This window comes from Mizuhopecten yessoensis, unplaced genomic scaffold (assembly GCF_002113885.1).
Source record: "Mizuhopecten yessoensis strain PY_sf001 unplaced genomic scaffold, ASM211388v2 scaffold8423, whole genome shotgun sequence".
Taxonomy (NCBI): Eukaryota; Metazoa; Mollusca; class Bivalvia; order Pectinida; family Pectinidae; genus Mizuhopecten; species Mizuhopecten yessoensis.
The window spans coordinates 91492-117035 of record NW_018407540.1 but is presented as its reverse complement, the minus strand read 5'-3'; the positions used below and the strand labels follow the sequence as shown (position 1 = coordinate 117035).

The 25544-nt window shown below is 35.1% G+C and overlaps 1 protein-coding gene across 27 annotated transcripts in view; it reads left to right on the top strand.

The window, feature by feature from the left end:
* The window catches only part of LOC110455928 (muscleblind-like protein 1), a 272691-nt gene that overhangs the window by 216199 nt on the left and 30948 nt on the right, over nucleotides 1-25544 (top strand). For 16 of the 27 annotated variants that reach the window (XM_021506368.1, XM_021506381.1, XM_021506380.1 and 13 more), the window contains 4 exons: nucleotides 2833-2997; nucleotides 8153-8230; nucleotides 20596-20790; nucleotides 23963-24205. In XM_021506368.1, coding sequence (XP_021362043.1) covers nucleotides 2833-2997; nucleotides 8153-8230; nucleotides 20596-20790; nucleotides 23963-24205 — 681 coding nt within the window. The remainder of the gene's footprint in view (nucleotides 1-2832; nucleotides 2998-8152; nucleotides 8231-20595; nucleotides 20791-23962; nucleotides 24206-25544) is intronic. The other 11 variants (XM_021506390.1, XM_021506389.1, XM_021506388.1 and 8 more) reach the window with 6 other exon arrangements.

Here is a 25544-nt window from a genome sequence, read left to right as displayed (position 1 = left end):
TAGCACATCATTACCATAGGGCCTAGACAGGAATAGCTGTCACCATGTCTGGCTATTGATTGTAATCATGCGATGGCGGCAATGCGGGCGGTTATTAAATAGGTACTCCAATACAGACTGATAATGCAACATTGTGCATCCGTAATAAATTACGAGGGTCTTTAGAACGAGCTACATCAGGGCTGTAATTGTTTTGTTTCTGGACCTGAACAAAAACCATCGGTGGTTGTTACGTTCAGTTTCTGTCCCAAAACCGGTTGCCGTCAACAAAGGTTGCAATTGAGGCTGTCACTAGGGACAGGAAGTGGTACATGTTTGTTGACAAGGCAACAAACCATTCTGTCTTTCGTGGTCTTTTAAAAACTGCTTTCGTCTCAAGGCCGTGATTTCAATGGTGAGCAAACGTCATTGTTTAGTGTATTGAAGAGTTGTATAAATCTCAATAATACTGGTATATACTTACCTCAAGGCGCTGGTAATATATTATCTAAAAAAATCAACAGCATGAAAGCATTGTAGATATACCCACACTTTTTGGGTAGGAAGTGCTCGGTAATCTGTGGAACTCTCGTAAAAAAAGGTAAAATAGGTGCTAGATGAAGCATATATTTAAGGAATTCAAGAAAAATCTATTCAGTACAGATTTAGAAAAAAACATGAATTACTCTTTTATATATGTCTTTAAATCTCCTCGTAAGACATTTATTTCTTTTAAGAACTGTCGGAGATTCATTGTATCCTCAATTTCCGCCTGTTCAACGAAATTGACAGTGACCCGATCGCTAAGACAATGGAAAGGCTGTGTTGATAAATACATTGTACTCTGTTTCACTTCAGCTTGAATTAAGGAGGTAAAAGTGTTTAAAAACAACAACAGGATTCCTGCGGGCTATACATGTTAACATAGACAAGGAGTCGCATGTATACACTGCAGGTAAATAATGATGTCACTGAAAACCTTATCTAAGGTCGGAGAGGTCGGGGAGTCTAGACAGACAAAGAAATCGCCTTATAAGGGGATGGACTGTATCTGTGCACTGTGCAGTGTGTAAGGCTACCTGACATTTTGTNATAACTGGGCAAAAGGCAAACTTCCCTTACAAGTCCTAATTTAGTGACGGCCCTTGTCAAGGAAGGACAGTTCCATCATTTGGGAAGTTATAATTTTCGTTTTGGATGCCAGTGGTGGAGATTGGTTGTTGGAAATAGGTGGCCGAATTTAGCCATTACAAATGTGATCCCTGTCTATCTTGTCTCAAATGCTGACATTTTTACAGCCGAAATGAGTAAAGTCCTGCATTAGATCAGATGCATTATGGATTCAAATTGTTAGCTTTCCCTTGATGTCAGGTCATTGTGATCCTGGCTTCAGATTTAAATGTCCTTGGAGGTTATGTAATGTTGTAACCAAAGTGTTCTGATCTTCGGATTAAAACAAAATAGGCGTGAAGACGGGACTGAGTGTCAGGGATTAATTGTACAAGTTAGTGATAGGCAATGTTAAAAGTCCTGTTGTAGAAATAATGCTTTTGATGTCACTGAACCAGAGGATCTGTTGTGATTTGCTAAAAGAATTTCTAGATAACGGAACATTTATAAATCATATTATGTCTGAATAATCTTGGTGATCAAATGGCAAGTGCTAGGATTGAATGTCTGTAGTTAGAAAATAAATCAGCATCCGAGTCACCTAAGTGTTTTAACAGAATGTAGTATTAGTCACTTCGGTGGATGCATGCGACTGAACACACATTTTAAACATTTCAAATACAAATCATTCATATTTTTATTTCAGTTTCTTTATCTGAAACAATAAAGCGTGTTTCATTAGAAATTAAACTTTCTCAAATGATCAGATAATCAATTTTTGTCAAATGGCTGAAAGAAAGAAAATAGAGAAAAAAGCTGTCTCAACATGTAAATATTCAAATAAACTTCATGAATGAGAAAACAAGACTTTTGTTGCACCTGACTAATCTAATTGCTTAAATAATTATAAAGTATCATATTCTCTCGTACAAAAGTGTAGCCAGGTCACTTATAGATGTGTTGATAGTATTTTCTTGGTTACAATAACGTTGTTATCAACAACAAAAACAGAAATCGTGTGGGGTTCAGCGATTTGATCAGCTGTGTTGTTATCGGGGATCTGGCCGAAGCCGTTTGTACAGCTGGAAATAGACAGTCATCTAAATATGGCATAAAATCAATCCATGTATGGTTTTATCAATGAGAAAACAGGTCACATGGAAGAAGGTTTTGACAAAGCGCTCCTGTTCCATGAAACAATGATACAGTGTGTTCGTGGTGTTCTTTCATATAACCAAACAATGTTACATAGCTCCTACCTAATAAACAACCGTCTTGTTCTTTGTTTATTTAAAAAGTAGTTAATTTATGACCATTTCCTATATTTTTTCTACCTCTTGGTCTTATTTTGTTGATGGTATTGGCCTAAATTTAAATCAGTTTTTTGTGCACTTGTTATTATTTAGCATTTGGGCAAAATTTCAGACTTTTCCCTCGAGAGAATTTCAGGGTTTTTTTCCCTAAAATTAACATTTATTTTTCCAATTTGATTTTTTTTCGTCATGAATGCAATAAATTTTATCATGAAATAATTTTTTTGTTGAGTTTCATCAGACAAATGTTCTGATCGTTTCTTTCCCCAATTTAATAGACACTGGCCTTTTGGGAAGAATAAAGAAATGTCACTAGCAAATAAATGTGGTTGGAGCGAAGCATCGTCTGAATTATATATTAATAACCTTTTTTGTAATGAACGATTTGCACCGATGTCATTAACCTGGTTGTTTTTTCCGTGTTTTTCAGGGTAAATGCCAGAGAAAAGATCCTCCATGTAAATATCTACATCCTCCACAACACCTACGGGAACAGTTGCTACAGAACGGCAGAAACAACCTGATATTACGCAATCTCCAGATGCAGGCTGCGCAACAAGCAGCACTGCAACCCCTTATGCCTATTCAGACCATGGTAAGTGTCACTGCTGGCTTGTAGCATCGTCCTAAGTTTCCGCAGTGTTTTTTGTTCTTGGCTATTGAACATGGCAGTTTGTATTTATGCAAAGTAATAATGCTCATCAACAGATGAATGAAAGCTATTTTTGACTGGTTGTCTTCAGAGATGAGTTCTAGGAAAGGGGAGACAACTTTAGATGAAGTGGAGATTAATTATCTCCCCTTTTCTGTCAGCAAATATATTTGCTATAAACGTTAAAAAGTTGAGTTTAACTCTCAGTTGATTGAAGAAATCTCCCCTGTGTAACATTTCGTTATCATTTCATTTTATTATGTTATCGGAATAAAAACTGAATTAAGGGGAAATAATTCTGAAAGATGGAAGAATTTATATGAACATCTATGTTTGGTCTGCTTGGGGAAAATTGTATATATTTCATATTTTAAAGGAAAATGTTGCTGGTTCGAACATTTAACCTGACGAAAATATCTCTCTTGAAGACAACTTCTGCTCTCACAAAATATTCTTTTCAATGCAGAATTTTCAAGATGCTATCTCATAAATATATCTGCTTACATGCTTTTGTTATTTTCAGCTTACAGCATACCTGTTTAATGTTTTTTTGCTAAGATTTTGCCTTAATATTAGATTAGGAACAGGCTGATTTGACTTTATGATTTTATAATTTTGTTTGTTTGGAAGCTGTGACAATACAAGCATACATTGAGCTTCACATGTCAGCACTGTGTTAACTAACTAGAGGATAATTTGGTACCCAGTAACCATGGAAACCAAGCTTTACTGTTAGTATAGTAGTCTGTATACTTTTGTTTATTGACACAACTTGTAGTAAAGGTTGCAGTAATTCTGATATGTTATTCATATATATGGTTTAGTGTAACACAATCCCTTCTTCTTTCTCTCTATCTTTCTCTTTATCCCCTCTGTCCATTCTGTCCTACATACACAATAAACAGTTTGGATCTTTGCAAGTCTCCAACATCAATACTTAGGTTCCATGTACCATTGTCTGAAACTGTATAACTATACAACGGAAACTTTTGTCCTTACATGACTGGTCATCGGTCAACTGGTCAATGGTGATACCCTGGCACTATAGCACTACAGTCATATCCAAAATAAAATAAGGAAAGCTTACTGTGTGTACAAATTCACCAGTGTTTTACCTGCAGTGGGACAGGGATCCTTAAAAATATGGAGTCATATCTTGCCAGTAAAATAAGAGTCAAATCCTTAAAAAATAAAATGAAAGGGGAGTTAAAACAACTAATCAATATGATGTAAAAAATTAAAAAATCTATAAACTTTCCTGATGGGTTAAATGTTCTGAATACTATAGTTTGCTAGATCTAGGAAATTAAAATATATTTTGAGAAGATCTTAACACACACGCGGCAGCGAATCCGAGAGAAAAAAACACCTGCATCCTGAACCTGTCACATTTCCCATAGTAGATGGGATTTAATGCAATTGTGTTAAACCAATCTGTAATAATTAGCTTTATCGAGACAAATGATGGAGTCTAATTGTTGGAAACTGGCCATATATATTTCCAATCACCGCACAGTGTCTTAAAAGTGACTAAACAAACACCATATAAGGTTTACAACGACTATTTAATTCTATCAGGCAGCACTTCAAAACCAATTTAGAGAAACAAGTGAAGAGAGGAATCTAACCAAATACGCATTGGCTAGTCTGAGTGAATTGTCGCCACGGAGATGGCTACCAGCAGTACAACACGCGTACATTACAATGGCATTGGTGGAGACAGGTTCCGAGTAGAGAGTCATAACGGGAACCCTATGGGGATATTTAAAAACTATTGCTTTCTGTGACAGGAAGGACGTCACCGAACCTTGTCCTTCAGTGTGCGTGTCAAACGATGCATTTGTCAAATGCAGCTTGGCTAATGACCATGTAGAATTAGGTGATTACCAGTTTCCATCGCAACACACGAAAATTGTAGGAATTCATTTGCGTAATAGGTCTGAGGAGGTGAAACCTTGTGACGGTTTATTGCCCTTCATGTATAGCATAATCTCAGATTAACGTGTAAAGAATGGCAACATCACTCATGTTTAACCATGTCAAAAGTCTAAGGCTATCTGCCACAAAAATCACCACCCAAAAATATATCGCCAGAATACTGCAGTCTAACTGTTGGAAAGGTATCAAAGCTATCTGACAATGAAAAGATTCCAAAATAAATGTTTTAACTATAGAGTCAGTCTAAAAACCTGTCGTAAAGATCAAGTGATCTGATGCAAGAAAATCCCTAAAATAGGCACCAAAATATAATAAAATAAAAAAAAGGATATTCAAACTATATACATTACATGTTATTTCTTATTATTTATTTAAGTGTTGAAGCCTGCTTTTGTAAATTTCATGTTGTGACACCAGACAAATTGGATTAGAATCAAATTGATATACACAGGCAATGTAAATCTGGTCAATTTCATGAGCAAAAGAAACATGACAACATTTGTGTAGAAATTGAAATCTTGAACTACTACAGACATACAGGTACAAACAGATGACATAGCGGTGAACACAAATACCTGTATTTTATAATAAAAAGGGCTATAAATCATCAGGTTTTCTCGCCTTACATGGGGGCTGCAGTGTTACGTAACAACTCTGATGCGGTTGAGAAGTTTCCACACTGTTTAGGCCACATATTATAATGTCACGCATCATAAACTTCCTTGTGATGCATTTCACCGGATGACTGGTAAAACCGATTCTGTTATCTTGGGCAGAAGACGTATCAAAAAGGGAAGTAACCTGTGGTTTAATTAATATGATAATTACAGGTTGATTCTATAAAGAGATATAATTACAAAAGAAAATGTATCTAAAAAGCAGGAAATTAACTAACAGTATAAATTTTCAAAAACATTTAATTACAAAACAGTTACTGTACTTCACATAACAAGCGCCGTGGCCACTTAGCAGTTTCGGATATGAGGATCGTTAGGATTGGAAAATTCTGACCAGAACAAGATTATTTAGTATTAATTAACAAGGAACGGGGCAGCTATGACAGTAGATTGAATATATTGACTGATCAAAGGGAAAAGGAACAGCAGTACAAAGTGTAACGATTTAAAACCTGGCGTTCACTTCAAATTCCCGAATAAAAATATCGGGGGAAATGTTAATTACAAAGCGCTATTTTCAAAAACTTTTAAGATTAATTCAACAAATGCCCTAACCTTTTATGATATTTACTTTAGTGAGACATACTATTGTGGTCTGTCAAAGATCTACAACTACAACTCTGATGTTATTTAACTCATTCACCCCTGAAATTTCATATTGAACTATTGCAACCTTTGAATTGGAAAAGTTCAAATGTGTCTTCAGGTATAAATGAGTTTAATGATTTCTACATCAAAGACAACCTTGCAGTTTTGTGAAACTTGATTCATATCTACAGCACATATTATCCTAACACCAATTTATTTCATCTTTTAAACAGCCAAGCCAACCGTTCAGTTTCGTTGGGATATCATAAACCCATAAAGAGTTATCTAAAGCATTGGCTTTAGAATCATAGATACAACAACAAAATAATTGCTGTCTTTTTTCCATCTAATGGTTGTCAAAACAAAATTGCAGGTGTTTAAGACCAAAAGATAGGATAATAATTCAACAATTCATAAAAGTACATGTTTGGTATTCTCCCCCATGTCAACAGCTTATACATGTATATATATGAAATATAAAATCTTGTGATGTAGATAAGAAACTATATTTCTATTAAAAAAAATCCTGTAGGTTTATCATGTTGATCTATTCTAACTCAGATCAAGTGATCTGCTGATTAATTTATTGCCTGTTAAATATTTTATGGTCAATGCAAACAACAGTCTCTGCTGCGATTACACCAGATATCACAAATGGGCAACATTAGGGCATGTTTGGCTGGCAACTTTCTATTGAAAAATTTCAAATTGAAATATTATCTTTGAAATTCAATCTTTGGATTAAAAAAATCAGTTTTCTTTATGGATTTTTAATATCATTCTGTGAATGAAGATTAAATCTGTGACTCATCTCCATGAATAATGTCGAAGTCAGCGTGAAATCCTCCCCCAAGTTTTATGTGCGTTTGACGGTTATAGCTAAACCTGTTTTGTAAAGATTGTTAACTAAGTTCTATCAGTGGTCATTATCATATCTATACCCGAGTTTTAATTCAGTCCCGAATCCTGACTACATCATCTCCTCACCTGTCAGCCATTGTAGCTGTCCTTCCTCCTCCAATGAAGAAAAAAAATGTCTGAAGGTTTCAAAACAAATGAACAATATATGAATTTTCATTTCGTATAAATAAATTTGAAAAGCATAGGAAGGCCAATTATGTTTAGAATTGGTATTCTTCTGATTTTCTTATTTTTATATATTTTTCTTGTCACACAAACTTCAATCCAATTTTATATTAGGTACATATGTTGTATATTTCTTCAGTCCTTATTGAATACTTAAAATTGCCTATGAAGGATGTCTATATTATGTAGGATATAATACATAGATCTAAGCTGACGAGGTCCTCACCAGACTTAGATGCTACAAAAGGGACATCCCAAGTACAGAATCTCCATTACAAACACACTGATCTGATAAAGACATTTATAAGCTTTTGTAATACAAAACATATACATTATGGTGACAGCTCTTATGAAAGTAGTAAACAATTAGTTGCTTTATTGTAGATTATTCATGTTTCACTTGAAATTTATTTTTGCCTAAACTAACATTACATATTACAAAATCAGATGTCATGTGATCAATTCATAAGGTATGACGCAGGACACACTTTTGGAATGAACATGTATTCATGTTTTAGGAAATTAGTTTAATTCCCATCATGAAATATGATTAATCTATGGTAAAGCAACTTGATAAAAACACAATGCATCTTTTCCCTTTTTATACTAAAAACTGCATATCACATATACTCCAGATCCTATCTGTCAAAATGACACATTTCCTGTCCTTGACTCTGTCTTGCTAGATGGCGCTGGTTTTTCTATTTACATATTCTTTACGTTTTTAAGTTTCTAACAAAGCATTTGATTGGTTGTTTGTGCACCACTGTTTGAGACTGATACTAATTTGTTTGCATGTTTTATTTTTGTTGTATGAGACTGCGAGCAGCAACAAACCGACCATGGCGACATATCCCACTCTTGTGCAAGGGCAGTACCAAATGGTGGTTAGTGGTCGACCAATAACAAGAGGCGTGGAACAAACCACCGCTAGGGGCACACGGGTCATAGGTTCAATGTCTTACCGGTGTAAGGAAGTTAAGGTCATTGCCATGGTCACAAAGGTCATAGGGGTCAAAGTTCTAGATGTCTCACAATTTCAGTCACTGCTATGGAAATGCAGATCTTAGAGTTCAATGTCTTGGATGTTTAGAAGTTAAAATTTGCATCTTTGAAGTTTGGTACTTCGGGAATAGTGCAACTGTGAAGGTGAGGTTTAGGAAATAGTTTAACAGTTTTGTGTGTTAGTGCCTTGTGCTTTTGTTCAGAACTTTATTTGTAGCGCTTCAATCAGCATATGAATCTTGAACTTAGTTTCAGTTATTGCAAAGAGATTAAGTCATTAGGAAATGCCTATTGGTGAGGTCAAAAGAGGTCAACATGTATAAATTATCAAACTGTACAGCAATACAGCACATATTGTCTTTTGATATCTTTTCTGTCCTTACTTTTCTCATCAAGTGTCACGTGGGATTACTAAGCTATTATGAGGTGCAGACAGATGTATGAAGGTTTGTTTGTTCCTCTATGGTTTTATGTCTGATCATGTGACAATAATTTTGTGACCATGGTATCCATGATGATGGTGTCAATGACAATGGTTTCTGTGACAACGGTGTCTCTGATGATGTCTATGAATGATTATGGTCACAAGGTAACACAGGTCTCTGAAATGACAGTTGCATTTGAATTTGCCCGTCTTGGTGAAGTTGCAATTACTTTTCGACAGATTTGAAGATTTCAAAGACTTTTACAAGGGATCGTTGTTTTGATGTTGTACTAAAAAAGGTTGCTGTCGATGTACAATAAGGGTTTCTCCATTGCATGTCATGTGAATGTGCATGTGGGTTTGGGCTTGGCATGACAGCTCTGTCTGGTAAGGAATGATAGCTTTATTCCAGTGGGCATTTCCCATTAGGCAGAACATTTAATGGCTAGCTAGGTATAATTTCAGGCTATGTCCTATATGTGTGGTTCCACGTTGACAGTATACTGTTCTGATGTAGTGTACTGGTTGTATATTTGACCTTGTTCCTTATTTCACACCAACACATTGTAGTGGTTTAACCGTATTTTTTACCTTCGTCTTTGTTCCAAGCCTAAAGCATTGTAGTGGTATGGGTGTAATATTTGACCATTGTCTTTGTTCCGTGCCCAAAGCAATATAGTGGTTTAGACGTCGTATGTTTGACTTGCATCTTCATTCCGTGCCCAGACTATGTAGTGCTATGCTGTTTTTTGACCTGCGTCTTTGTTCCACGCCCAGAGCAGTGTAGTGGTATATAGCTGTATATATTTGATGTGCTTGTGCTCCCTCTATGCTTGATTTGCTTTAACACTAGCTCATCTGCAGCACCTCCAGGGCTTGGGTAGTATTTTTATTTACCTTTTCTTTTTCTAATGATTGGCTTTATTAAAAAGGTATTAAAATTTGTAACATGCAGTAGAGAATAATTATTTTAGTTTGCTAAATAATCATGTTCTGTCTCTTGTTTTCAGTCAGTCTGTCTTTGAGATCTGTTGTATTTGATGAATTTTTTATTTTAAATAAAGAGTCTTCCAACTTTACAAGGCAAGATATACAGTTGTTTGGCTAGAAAACTGCACAGGTTTTTGTGCAGGAATACAAATGTTCCTGCCCACAGGTGAGTTTTTAACAGATATCTGGATTCGGTTCAGCTACTGTCAGGGTATACTATGTTCATATTCCATCCAATATGTCTGACAAAACTAGACAATGCCATTGAGGATTGAATGGTTGTTTTTGTCGGGAGACACCGCAGTATGAGCTCCTGTCATAGACCATTGTACCTTATCGCAATCACCTATATAAAAATTATGGCAATCTCTTACCAGATTTGTGCCACATTCTGGTACCGATAGTGTACTACAAACGTACTGAGTCAGGTACCAATAGATTGCTAAAGTCTAGTACCAAAAGATTGCTTAAGTCTAGTACCAAAAGAGATTGCTTAAGTCTAGTACCAAAAGAGATTGCTCAAGTCTAGTACCAAAAGATTGTTCAAGTCTAGTACCAAAAGATTGTTACCTTCTGGTACCAAAAGATCGTTACCTTCTGGTACCAAAAGTGTGATACACATTGTACAATCTTGTAGCAACATTTTGCTACATGCTGGAACCAAAATGGTGCTACAGTCTGGTACCAAAATGGTGCTACAGTCTGGTACCAAAATGGTGCTATACACTGGTACCAAAATGGTGCTACAGTCTGGTACCAAAAGAGTGATACAATGTGATTTGAAGCGGCACTATAGTCTAGTATCAAATGGTCATTTTCTAAATAATGATTGGGAAAATCCACTGTATGAGCCAAAGGCAAGGATGACATTCAAGCTTATGGAAAAATAATATAGCCAACATTTCCAGCCCATCTTACAAGCTCTGAATGTCTTTCTTTATCTCCATGAAAGGAAACAGTAGACTTACAAATCTATATAGATACCCTGTTCAATAAAGCAATACAAAAAACACCCTGTCTTATTATAAAACTACACAAGAGTAACTATACAAAAATACCCTGTCAATTATAAACCATATAAGGCATGGCTATACCCTATAAAACGACACCAATGAGATACTGTATATATATAGCTAGACATTTTGGAGTTTAAAATGGGTGATTTCACTTGGGAACTATAGGATCAGTTTATCGGGGGTGAACTGTAAATTGATCAGGACATCATTAAACATTTAACCGGACATAAAATCCGTTTTATAATTTGCGTAAATGGCTTTACCGGGTAACGTGGCCTGTAATTTAATTGAGTTTGGTGTAGATTAATTTCAAATGTCATTTGGGTTTAAAAGCCATCTGAATTAGTGTGATGTTATGGAGGTGCAGTATTAAGTACAGCCAGGATATTCACAGCCTGTTTACATAGGTCTCACTTTGTATCGTCATTGAATCACGTTGACAGCCATTTGGTTTTCATTGACAGTACACAGTACTATGGTACATTGTGACTTCAGGGGCCTCTCACTGTTTGATGCCAATATAACTTGAGGGTTAGGAAACAGAGTTTGCTTTTACTAAGAAGAGAAATATCACATTTAAGATCTTGCATTTTCTCTATTTTTATAGCTGTTAAAATGTTATGAAAGCTGTGATATTCTAAGTTCGTTAATACTTACTAATTTGGATGCAATGCTTGTACAGTATTGATTGATTGATTGATTGATTGATAGGTTTTACGTCCGCTTCACTACCGAGTATTTCGGTACAGTACAGTATTGCTCAAATATTGCTTATATAGTGTTGCTGCAAATCTTGAAATCTTGTGTTATTTCTAGTTCAATGTTACCTGAACATTATGGGGTTGACCTACAGTTGCTAGTATGTTAGTTAACTCATTCACCCCTGAAATTTCATAATGAACTGATTCCAACCTTTATATTGGAAGAGCTCAAATATGTCTTCAGGGGGTAATGAGTTAGGGGATCCACTAAACAACCTCCGAAACTCTCACTGGGTATAGGAAACATCTTTTTCTGACTCGACTATAGCTTTGATAAATTATTTCTGAAAAGAAAAGCAAATCTTGTGGGGACTTTTATGAAAACAACAAAAAAGATGAAATAATAAAATTAATCAACAACTATTTTTTGAGTGTAAAGTTACAAGGCCTGGCAAGGATTCGAACCTCCCTTGTCAACAATAGTTGCCTGTCCTAGCTAGTCATGCTGCAGTTATATAGAAATCAAGGGGAGGTAGCTGTAACTACGTAAAACTACAATTGGATTCTCTTATGTTTTGCCTTCAATTGGGACAGGAACCCCTTAAATACTGTTGCTCCACCAATGGTAGTTAAGAGTGTTGCTACAATATTTCTAGTATAGCATCAGTCCAATTAAGTAGCAGAATATTTAGTTTGCCTGCTGGCCTAGGTACTCTATTCATTAAAGCAACACTGTACCAGCACATTTCCCTCAGGAGAAGGTATTAATGAATAAATAATGTGATAAAAAACACAGACAAGGCTATACCATCCACCCTGAGGCCCCGCATTGCTATATATGTGGGGATGTTCTCAATCCTGATCTAGTTATATCAATAAAGTGAGGTTTATCTACAGAATATAGGACATTAGTTTTATCTTGTGGTCAGTATATAATATCAACCTGGATATATGTATTGTCAGGAATCCTGATTACTGTATTTTCAGCAGATTGGGCATGTTTTTTGTAAAGCAAATGTAAAGTTTGCATTTAGGATAGTCTAATAAATCAAATGTGTAAAGAATGTCTCTGAATATGTAAAGATCAAGTTTAAAGTTTTGAAGCTCAAGCTGTTATGCAACTCTGAACATTATTGTTGTATAAAGTTGCATTAGATACTCTCAGGGTCTCTGTTCTGCTTTGAATTGGCACACTTTCACACTTTTGTCGAAAAATTGATATCAGCCTGTGGTTCCTGTTGAATTTGGTAAAACTGTCTCAAGAAATTTTATTTGAGCACATATCATTCCGGCTACAAAGTTCTTACTTGTAGATGAAGGCGTCCCGTTTAGTTGCAGTTTGTAACGGCTGAACAACAGTATACTTACATATTTTAACTTATTCACCCCTGAAGACACATTTGAACTCTTCCAATTCAAAGGTTAGAATGTTTCATTATGAAACTTCAGGGATGAATGAGTTAACCAGTATTCTTTGTCTACAGCCTCAACCTAGATCCCACGGGTATTCCCAGAGCTGCATTTGCTTACCTGAATGAAGGTTGAAATTTTCTGCAAAAAAGCGTGAAAATAAAACTGCCAAGAAAATTAAGTGTATAATATGGTAGTTATTTATGTAAGAACTAATGGTCTAAGAGGTTCATCTTACCTGTAATGTAAACTTAATATCTTAAAAAAAACAGATAAATAAACAAAAACACATAATATGGATTTGGTAGATTGATTGAGCAATTTATATCTCACGCGATAGAATTCAACTCGTTGACCTTACTTACAATTAAACAATTAAGTTTGTAAATTTATTTTTATTGGAGAAAAAATAACCAGATAAATAAACAAAAACACATAGCATGTATTTGGTGGATTGATTGAGCAATTTATATCTAAGCAATAGAATTCAACTCGAATGGAATGGTTTAATAATTCATAGAAAGTTGAATTGTTTTGAAGCTAGATACATTTTTTGTTATGGAAATATTTAGGTAATGGATAATAGGACTTCATACATTTCAGTGTTAAAAGCATTAGTTCCACCCCCGCGGGATTCTAATCCTGTCCCCTGTGGGGCGCGATGTGTGACAATTAACTGACATTGGAACGTATAAGGGTGACGCAAAGTGTTCAGGAAAACAGTTCTGGTGAATATTTAAACACATAGGAAGCCATTTAAAACACAATATGGACATATACCCATTTAAATCTTAATTATTCATGTTTAACTGAATTTCTAATGAATAATTTTGTCACCATATACAACATGTACATTAGAAAATAAAGCGTTGTAGTAGCCTAATTTTGCCAGTTTTTTTTTTAATTTCGCCACATTTGCAGAGACAAAAATCCATATGTTTTAAACATTATTCATGTGGCCTTTTCACAATGTCTACAAGCTTACATCCATTTTATCAAAACCGGAAATGGTAAACGAGTCTAAATTTTGCATCATATTATAAAAACTAGATTTTTATATGTCAAAGACAACAAGGTCATGTATTATTGATAAATAAATACCAAGATTTGTTGACAAAGAAATTTCGTTTTACATATGTATATATTGTAAACGGATCTCATCATTTATTAAGATAATCTTTAGCCCCAGGGGGATCTGCATGGTTATCTCTTTACAATTTATTTTTACTATTCATTGTGTTACGTAGATAAACTATCGGTAGAAGTCAATGACAGCCCACGTTTTATCGTGGAGACCCGACCCAGCTAGTTCTCTGTGTTGTATCGCCAATGTTCATGAAGTTAAGCGTTTTTCTCATGTACCTATTTACTATATTAAAGAAATTTATTTATTTTGATTTCATCTCTGCCAAAAAGACTGGGTCCCCCTAGACCTCTTGTTTATAAAGCAGGTAGCTCTAGCTTATCTACTGCACTCCCTATTATAATGTTACTGGAAAGGAAAATGCACGGCCAGACTGGGGTTCGAACCCGGGACCCTCCAAATGCGAGACAAACGCTCTACCAATTGAGCTACCTGGTCGCCGTCAAACGACCAAGTCCAGTTTCGCTACATTCCTCCCTCCTTTTTCTAAGTCTTTGTCCCCGAAGACACAACTATTTACAACCCAGGTTCGGGTAGCCCATTGCCTAGCATACACGAAATGCTTGAAACAAGGGTTGGTCACAGGCACCACTGTAACAGGAAAGAAAAAATGCACGGCTAGACCGGGGTTCGAACCCGTGACCCTCTGGACTCTAGACAGGCGCTCTTCCAATTGAGCTACCTGGTCACCAATGATTGACCCGCAGTCCAGTTCCGCTACAATGATACTTGTTTTGTGAATACTTTTCCTTTACATTACTGGAAATAAATTCAAAATGTTGTAGCTCCCTTAAAACGCTTGCAACCTTTAACTGTTTCAGTATGAATATAGAGAAAGTGACATAACTTTAACAGGAAAATCAGTGTTCAGCATGTATCACTCGACTACCTCAGACTTATACTCTTACCCATAGATTCATAAACAGAAACTTGTCGTTGCTACCGCATCTTTGACATTAGTAGCCATGGCGATATGTTGATGTACATGGCCATTGGCATTTGTAGCCATGGAAATACAAATGTACACGGGTGTCTTTGCCAGTAGTAATCTTACTGAGGCAGTAAATGTTGGTAATTCTCATCATGGCACATTCAGTGGTGTAGTAGTAGTACAGCATCGACACATTCCGCGGAAGTAACAAAGCTATTGTTACTACCTGGTCACTGTTGTTACTTAGTAACAGCGAATGGTTACGCCTGGTGATCTGACACTGTTGATTTTAGATTTCTGATTACTTGAGAGGAAACTTCTTTGTCATTAAAACAATTACCGGTAGCTATCCCGGTAGCTTTGCCGTACCTCAGGAGCTAGTCTGAGGACTAATTACGGTACCATCGGCTACACCTGTCCAGTACCGTCTCGGGTCAGTAACCACGTCTACAGAGCTCGTTAAGTAAATGGGCCCATGTGGCCTGCTGTCTGCTAATTACAGGTACTTTTGTTCTGTCATTGAAAAGGCAGATTATCTTTGACATTTGATGGACACATGGCAACTAATTGTTATGTCCAGCACAACCCAACAGTCTGGAGAAATGTCATCATGGACTGAAAAATCGAGTACATGGCAACTCGAAACATGTACCTGGCAATTTAAAATCATTTGTAATCAACATTGTTCTAAGCCTATTTCATCAAAGCAAAATAAATGATTTTCAAAGAGAAAACGAACAAAAACAAACATTTAAATTTCATTGATTCAGATTAAACAGGCAGGTGACCTTAGCTTTGACAGAAGACAATCCGCAGTGAAGAAGCTAGGGAAATGAAGAGAGAGAACTCTTGTAATCTTTAATGAATCAATAAATTGTACAGGTTGTTGAACAATGTGGGACTGTTTGAAGCAGTGAACGATATGGCAGAATTCACAATGTGAAATCATTGAAATGGCAAAGAATGCAATTCTTTTATTTGTAGAGTTTTGTACTATGACAAAGCCATATATGAAAGCGCGGGCTGCTGAAGCAGCATCAGGTCGGTGACTGGTCTGGTCATTATGGTGGGAATCAAGGCATTACATCTAAATGGTGCGATGGTTCATTCAGAACGAATCAAGCTGATGCCAATATTGTACAACAAATGTTTTTTTATGCGTGTGTCGATGTGACATATCTGATGTGAGGCTACATCACCGGTGTCATTCCATTAGGTTTGACTCGTCATCGGAGCGATGGGGGAGGTCTATCTGATCCTCGTGAGACCTGCACGCTTGCATCAATCTCATACCCTTGTTAACGCAACAGATCTATTAATATTACATTATAAAAATGTTGATTATGAAAATGGATTTTTTCATTAATATCTGATTTTCACAAAATATTTTTCATGGAATATTTTAACCCAGTTTTGCTGTGTTTAGATGGTTTTATATCCATATCAACAAGAATTAAGTCATGCAAACTTTCATTTCTTTTTAATTTGCGGAGGACTCTATTGTCATAAAATGATGTATTATAAAAAATAACTTCTGTTTTTTTAAATCAACTTCCTGAGTATGTCCTCTGTGAATTCCTTAACATTTACTGTAGTTCCAATGTGATCTAGTTCCTGCAATCAAGTGGACTACACATAACACTAAAAAAATCAGGGATGGGCTTATTACAGGACAATAAAATAGCAAATGTTAAGTTTTCTATTGAATAGCAATAGATCTAGATATGGGTAGGCTTATCACAAACCATGGACTTATTACAAGGATAGATATAACAAAACAACTCATCTCTGTGATAACAGATTCAAAAGTCTCCAACTAAATGGGAAGCTAGCAAAAGAATCCAACTGGAAGATTCTTCACAAAAAGGCCACGTCTGGTAGCCAGTCTAGCAGTGCCCAGTATATATGATTGTCAGGCTCCTAGCTTGACAGTTCAACTATCCTCTGATCCAATTCAACTTTAATGTCTAGTCAGAGGAGATAATCATCCTTCTCCTCATGCCCCAAGGTTTACGCTGCCCCTTATCTAGACTATCAGTATCGCCAGTCGAAATGAGATACACAAAATTGTAGTTTCATTTTGAGGTGAGCTCATTGGACAAACTAAAGATTAGGGAGTTGTAATTGATAAAAATCTTAATGGATTAAAAAAAAAATGTTTTTTTTTTTTTTTTTTGTATTCAATCTGACCCAGAGTTGAAATTTGAATAGATTTCAGATTTTTTAATTGATAGAAATCTAAATGTGTTTGTCTGTTTTATGCGAATCATCTCCAATTTCCATTTAAACCAAAAACATAGTGAAAGGTTTGCCCTGTTATCTCACCATCCTTTCAATTTCCACTTAGGACCTAATTAGTCAATTGTGTTTCGAAAAAGAAAAACTATTTCGTAAAACATTTCTGCATGCAGAAATGCATTCACGCGTTCAACTCCAATAATTCTGCGTGAGGAGGAATTTTGAAATGAAAATATTTTTAAGCTATGACTTGATAAATTCTAAATTACAAACTATCTGTCATTATTGAATATTATATAATCTATACAAACCATGCCTCCTGGTGTCGAAAATTAGAACAGAAATAAAACATATTAAAAAACGGAATGATAAATTTGAATCGTTACATATTTCATATCCATGATTGCCTCACTGAGTGATTGAGGAACATGAAGTCGTGTGTTATCGCAGAAGGCCAATAAGGGAACATGGCTGCTTAGGCCAGTCAGATGTCTCATATGTAAGAGTTATTGAGATCATTAAAATTGGGGATGTCGAGGAAAAAACCCCACCTCTGCGACATAGTCGTTATGTGTGCATATGGAAATGATAAGATCTGCATCCAATAAATCACGTCTGCATGGAAGAATGAGAGAGAGAAAGACTGATAAAGGGTAATTAACGTGCCCAAAGCACCTGTCCCTCTCCCAGCGTTCACTGCTAATGTAATGTAGCAAGCCATTCTCAATCTCTGGCTTTCAAGTTGGCTTCTTTTTTATTTATTTATTTAAAAAAAAAATATTGATCTTTTTAAAAACATTATCTATCTGTGATGTGAAGATATTCAGCAAATATGGAACTGGTAGTATGCAGGGAAAATATGTAAGAAATTGACACTTCCATTACTTGTCGTCGTTTTCAGATAATTACTACTGACTTTTCAGAATGTGAGTCATTTATATGAACTCCAAACATATTACCAGTTTTTGTTCAAAAATAATTTCATGAATTTCTTGACATAGGGTTTCTTTTATAAACGTACTCATTTTAGCGTTAAATAAAATTCCATAGTATTTTGAAAGCATTAAATTATGATAACTGCTAAGTATAGAATAACTGTTCCTGCTTGTCATGGAAAGCTGTAACAATAAACCATGACGAAACTGAAGTATTTTCACTGGTGCATAGAAATAAGAGGGTATTGATGTCTAGGATATTGATGTCTACACAATTTTAGGGGTTTTAACAGGCTAATTGAGTACTTTATTGCACGAACAATTAACCAGTCAACATCAGGCAACAGGGACGTATATGTTACTAAAATGTTCCTGTTTTACGCAGAAGAGAATGAGTTAGATACATGTATACAATCATTGGCCGCTACACTGGAAATCTTGTGTCAGCAAGAAGGAATTTCCTTGCATCGATCCGTGAAATATGGATAAAACGTTCACAGTACATGTGTAACAATGGAAGTCAGAAAAGAACTGAAATGTCTTAAAATCTGATACGATAGTTTACATGGTAACATATTCCATACCTATGATTGGCTCAAGTGATTTAGCAAGATGTATTCTTGTGTAATCATAAGGTATGTGAAGGATCATGTCTGTACAAAACTGTCATGAATTTCTCATTTTAGCATATCGTACAGAGTAATAACAGGCTGTTTTAAGTGTAATCACGCCAACACATTTTTTATGCAATAGGTAGTCATGCGATTGTGACATTGCTAGTTACGATGGGACGATCCCTTCAATTTGTACTGATTTGCAAAAGTGATACAGGTTTTATTCATTTCTGTTTTCTGTCAAATCTTTAGGCAAACGTTTAATTCTGCATAGGTAAAAATCTTATGGTAACGAGGACATTTCCACTTTATCTGACTCTTAAGAAACTCACTGAAGCTTGTTTCATAAGAATCACATAAAGCGCTATTTATGACAAAGGACATCAATGTAGATAGGTTCAGCTTAAACCTCTAAGTCTCTTTTTAAATTTGAGTTGTAAATATTCAGGAAGTTATGAACTAGAAAATTTTGAATGTAGCAGAAAAAAACATTTTCTGTTAAAAAGACTAAAATTGTGAGTCTGTCCTGAAGTATAAGATGTTTTTGTCTCCCTTTGCTGGCCTCTCCTGTGTATGCACAGGAACAGCTGCACAGTTTAGTCTGTCATTACATAACTGTGAAAATGCAAAACGCATACTTGAGACACATAAATAAAGGCACTATTTGAATACAGCTGTTTTCAGGACACACTACAGTAGCGTTGGCTAAATACTCAAGTGTTCCGCCAAAACATCTTAACAGCCAATTAATCGGTGGCGTTAAACGCTGTACGCTGTAATAAGTGAAAAGTGCATTGAAGGGTTTTGATGCCTGCATAATTCATGTCTATAGCAGGCATTGATACTGTTGTATGTTGTTGTGTTCGGTGACATGAAAATCACGTCAAGTAAAGTTGGAAGACTCTTTACATAAATTTTTAATATCTATAACGTTGTTATATGTATTTGTTATCAATATGAAGAAAAAAACGCAAGCGTTACATTTCGTTTTTCATTTTTTCTGTTCCATCTTCTACCCAAGGCTTGCCCCTCTGGCTTAGAGCATATATATAACTTTGTTTCTCTGATAAAGTTCAAGAAAATATAGGATAGTGTCTATGTTGACTGTAGTGATATGATATAAATGAATTATGTTTTTAACTTTTAACACAGACTCAATCTTGCCCAACTTCCATGATAAATCTCAACCTATGAGTTTTCACATTGACTTTGTTACACTTGAAATCTTAAAGTTTCTTACACTTGAAATCTTGAAATTTTACTTTCACAATTTTACACTGAAAATTTCACATTGACTTTGTGTTTCTTGAGAATTCATATTGACTTTCTTATAATTATTAATTACAATTAAGATTTCACTTTGAAAATTTTACACGCAAAATTTTGCATTGACTTTGTTACACTTGAAATTTCAAATGAACTTTTCTGCATTTTAGACTTCACATTGACTTTATTAAACTCAAATATTCTTGAACTCTGAGATTTTTTATTCAAGAAGGGCTTTTGCGTTACCTAGACAACTGAGTATGTGTACCAAGGGGAGATAACTTGAATGACTGTGAACAGTAGTTTTATGTTTGGGAGGGAGGTTACCATCACATTCACAGAACTCAGGATAAATATCTCAAAGAAAATGAATTTTACATTTGAGTAGGAAAGATTGACAGCATAATTGAGGAAAGCAAGATCAACGTTCAATTAGAATTCAGGGAAAACACTTTTTATCTTTATAACTTCATAAGACAGACTTTTTTTTAAAAAAATCTACAATACTCTCTAAACAACTAAAATTAGTGTTTATCACTTTGACTTTGAAATTAACCTGATGACCTTGACATTTGTAGGCACACCCCTACTTGGGATCAATACCGACGTCCATGGCCTTCAACCCTTACGCCACCATAAACCAGGGCAATGTACAAACAGTGGCAGTGCCCGGGGGAGGGGATACCACCATGGTGACCAGCCCGCTCCAAGGAGTCTTACAAGCGATTCCCTCCCAACAGAAGATGGCATCCTCCCGGCCCGACAGATTAGAGGTAGGAGGAGCCCCTTACCCTCATAACCAGACACTCTACCAGATAACGTCTAGTCCTCTTTCATTTACATTGTCATAAAGAAGGATTGGCTCTGTTTTCACTCACAATTTTCTACCTGTATTACACACTCCTATCTCTAATGTCTTCTTTTAACCCTCTCACCCCTGACAACTACAGTCGACTCTGCCAGGACACTGGAGGATAAGTCCACTGTGGAATCAGGGGTCGCAGGGTTACAAATCTTTATATTGTGTGAGCCTATGTGTTTTTTATATTGATATTTTACTTGGTTTTGGAGTCCTATCATGACAATGAGATGGCTTACAACCATTTGTTTTAATGTCTGGCTGTGAAGTGTGGCCTCTATGGTTATATGTGTTACATTCTATGCGTTTTATATAGCTATGGTTGTTTTCACTTTGATGTGTAAGTATTTGCTATCATGAAAAAATGCACATTTGTTTCAATTTTAAAACCATGACACAACTTCAAAAGTAGAACTCTCTGAATCAATCTATTAGATATAGGCAGTTTTAAATGTGAATCTAATGAATTTCTTGTGATTTGATAATATACAAGGTATTACATGCGAATCATTATTGAAATAATTACATTTGGTAGGTATTCACAAATTTTGTTTTTGGTTATTATTTAGTAAATAATTATTAGGCATTATTTGTACACCATCAAGCCCGTCCCGACTCCATTTCCCAGAATTCCCCATTTTCAAACAATGACCAATAAATGACAAAACACGTGACAGCACCCCATCTTACCCTGCCAAAGACTGCATCAACATATGACCAAAGGGAAGTAACTCCTCCTAACCCTGCTGTAACCTATTAACAGTTCAACTCCTAGCACTCCTGTGATGGATTTTATAATCTGTAACTTATTATACATTTATACAACTGAATTGCATTTATCTCATTATTTTTTTTAAAAGTTTTTAATTTGTTTTATTTTTTTAACTTGGGGCTAGAAAATGAGAATGAACAATGCATTGTTATAAATATTTTGACATTTTTCACCACTCAGAAAAGATCTGGAAGTGAAGCTTATAATTAGAGAACTAGCTACACAAGTACTTGCAGTAGTGATATTTGAGACACGTATGTATAAAGTACAGTTTTTAGTAGGCTTGAAGGGGTGCTGCTTTCTTGACACAACATGATGAGTGTATGTCGTCCAAGTTCAGCGATCACCTTTACATGTATAATAACACTGTTGGACAGTTTCATCGGTTGAAGTTAAAACTCTCCAGATTATTCATGCTGTCTGTCAACTTCTACCGGTGAAATTGTTCAACAGATGACATTGATATTTATGTAAAGGAAAGGTCTGCGTTGGTTACCTGCTAAAATCATGTTTTGGATATTTATGAAAATTTATATTTAAAATTTAGAACATATATGCTGTTCAGATCAATGCTGGTTAGTTACCCAATATCCTGCAGTTTTATCTATGACCAAATTCATATTGACTTAGCAGGTCACTAGGCCTAATGGTTATCCTCAACAAATCTGCTGTCAGCCTATACACTAGTGAAGCTAAAACTCGGATCAGCAATGAAAAGCTAGACAGCTGTAACCCTGTAATTTGCATTTTTGGGGGTTTCTATGTGGTTTTATGGTAATAATAGGTGATATGTACTTGATGCTGAAGCTTAACCTCCAGCCAAGAAATCTAGTTTGTTGAACTTTGACTTTGAGTTTTAGCTTCAGAGTGAGGCTGATGTGTGGAGCTGTCGTGGGTAGTCATGCTGATCTTGGCCAACATCTTGTTAGACGCTTTCATAGTGTACAACGCAACCTAATATTCAATATTTACATGGCAATCGTACACAAGCTCCCAAAATCAGAATTATTGCCTGATCACTGTCGTCTAGAGGCTTGAAAGCTTCTTATATACACAGATTTGTCCTGCCGTCCTTGCCGATACTTTATAATGACCGTGTTATTTTTCTTTAGGCTGCATGTGGAGGCCATTGTGAAACCAACGCTGAATTGTGGCACACGTTCATCTAATTCATCTTATTTCAGAGACAGATAATCAGAATCTCAAACAAAAGGCTTTTATATCTATATGTTTATTTATTCTGTGTTTTTTTGTTTATTTAGTGTATGAAGGCACTAAAGGCATTTAATGAGATAATACCTATTGTGAATCTTCATAATGGGGTGAGAAGGGGGGGGGGGGGGGGGGGGGGGGGGGGCAACGTTAGCGGAGAATATCATTATTTACAGGATCCAAGTCAGGTTAAAATTCCTAATCTTTACTGCAGTACCAGATTACAGTTGTGCGAGATCTCGCTGCTAAAACTACATCACAACACGGGCTTATTATTTGTTCATTAAGAAAATATGTCATAATATCCAGGTCTAGGTTTGGAAACAACAAACAATTAAAGAGCTCTGGTCTTAACAGAGTTATCCACCATTACGAATTGAAAAAAACAACTTTCCCTCGGTTATCATGCTGACCTAAAACTATTGATGGTATGGTAATTCTGTATTTTGTTATATAATTCTTTGAAGCGTTAATTAAGTGAAATAAGATTGCGTTAGAATATGCAGAGTAAGAAACGGTTGTGAAATGGGTGCCGCCAGCAATGTCTAACTGGAACTGATAAATGTCTGGTCTTAATCCAACCTGAAACTGTTTACAGATTCTCAACCAGAACATCAAACTTCAACCTAGATAGTTGGAATTCCTCACCGATTACCATATGTATCAATTTAGAAACTATATATCAGACGGTAATTGTTTCATTCCTTTTCAAAAAAGTATGGATTTAAGTCACTTTCAGGTGCACCATTGTATTTACAACAGGGAATTTACCAATGAATTTTTTAAAAGTATGCATTCTTGACTAGGTTTTTAAAACAATTTTATAAACTATTCATTGGTAATCATTGCTGTACTTTCAGGCATGTTTGATCCCCAGTTTCTAGGAAGAAATAATTACTATTATTAACACTGAAGACGTTAATTATTTTGTGGTAAATGTATCTATGTTTATTTAATACAACACAACAATAATTTTCCAACTCTATTCTGTACAATCCATGTTGCTAACACTTTTTTCCGATTTTTTTTTCTTTTACTTTTTTTCTTCTTCTTTTTTCACTCTCTCTTCCCTTTTTTTCTGTCATACTCTGATTGTTTTCAGGTTTGTCGTGAATATCAAAGAGGTACTTGCACGCGACAACCTAGTGAGTGTCGCTATGCACACCCTCCAGATAATGTAACAGTCGACACGGCCGAGAATCAGGTCACTGTTTGTATGGACTTTGTAAAAGGAAAGTGTACACGGGATTCGTGTAAATATTTCCACCCACCTGCACACCTCCAGGCTCTGATCAAAGCCACCCAACAGCGATCTAACACCACTGCTGCTCAAGCTCAAGCTCTGGTAGGGTTTCTTCTCTTAGCTACCTCTCTCTAATTCCGCTTTATCGTCTTTTACTTTGAATTTAAATATTTATTAATTTTATTTTTTGTTCATTTTGTTGAAATAACAAACTTTCCTGCTTGATCTTTTTATTATTTAACAGTTATTTCTTATTTTGATGATCGTTTCAACTGACAGTTTTTTTGCTTGATTATTGTTATTTTTTCATCATTTTTTTCTGCTTTTTTGATTTTTGTTTAAATGTTTCGACTAAATTACCTAACATTTTGTTTTGAATTCCATTGTCTATATTGATTTGAAAATTTTCCTTAATTGTCATTTTAACTGATGAATGCAAAAACATTAAGGAATATTTTCTGTTAAAACCGATTCTGGAACACGGTCTTTGTCCTATATTATTATTTTTTCAATGCTTGTTTTATTCATTTTATTTATTTTATTTATTTCAAAGAGTCTTTAGTTCTAAAAGAATACATATATCTAAATTTGATTTTTTTTTTTATCTTATTTCAAAATTTTATAGAAAGAGAAGATTATTATATATCAAATTTTTTTATTTTTGCTGTTAAGAAATATTATTTTATTTCTATGCTACATGCATATTGCTAGACGTTCTATTCTGTTGTGCTATTCCTTTGTCATAAGATAGTGCCTCACCTTTGTTTAATTTCTATATCCTTCACATATCTTATTCCTTTCTTACCGATGTTCGTGCCAGAATAGTTCAATATAAACAAACAGCAGAAGGAAATTTAAATCAAAATCAATTTAGTGAATATATATTTATTTTTTTCAAGTTAAGAAAAAATATTAATGTTCATGTTTGAAAATAAACCAGATTTATTATTGTATTGTTTAAGAGAAGGCAATGTTAAAAAAAAGGATAAAAATAGAAGTTGATTTTCATAAATAAAATTCCTTCTGCAGTTATATTAATTAGTGAATTTGTTTGGTTTAAAAAAAAATCAAAAACTTAAAAAAAAGACTCCTATTTTGACATAAGGGAGTGAACTTATAAATAAGATTGGTGTGTCAAATGGATTTCAAGAAATGCATAAATGTATTTTCCTTCAAGTTTTTAATTTAATTTGTACACACCTAAAAATCGAAATTTGATCACAATCAGTATCAAAAAAACATTTTATCATACAAACTTGAATATTTATTGGTCTTCTGGTACATGTCTAGACCTGTCTGCAAAATTTGAAAAGAAAAGTAAAATTAGTATGTTATAATCAGAAGATAAAATGTGCAAAGGATTTCACCTTCATAGTCAACGTTTTTTTCTTGAAAAATCGCTGAAAATAATGCGAGGTATTTACCCAAATTTTTGAGTTTT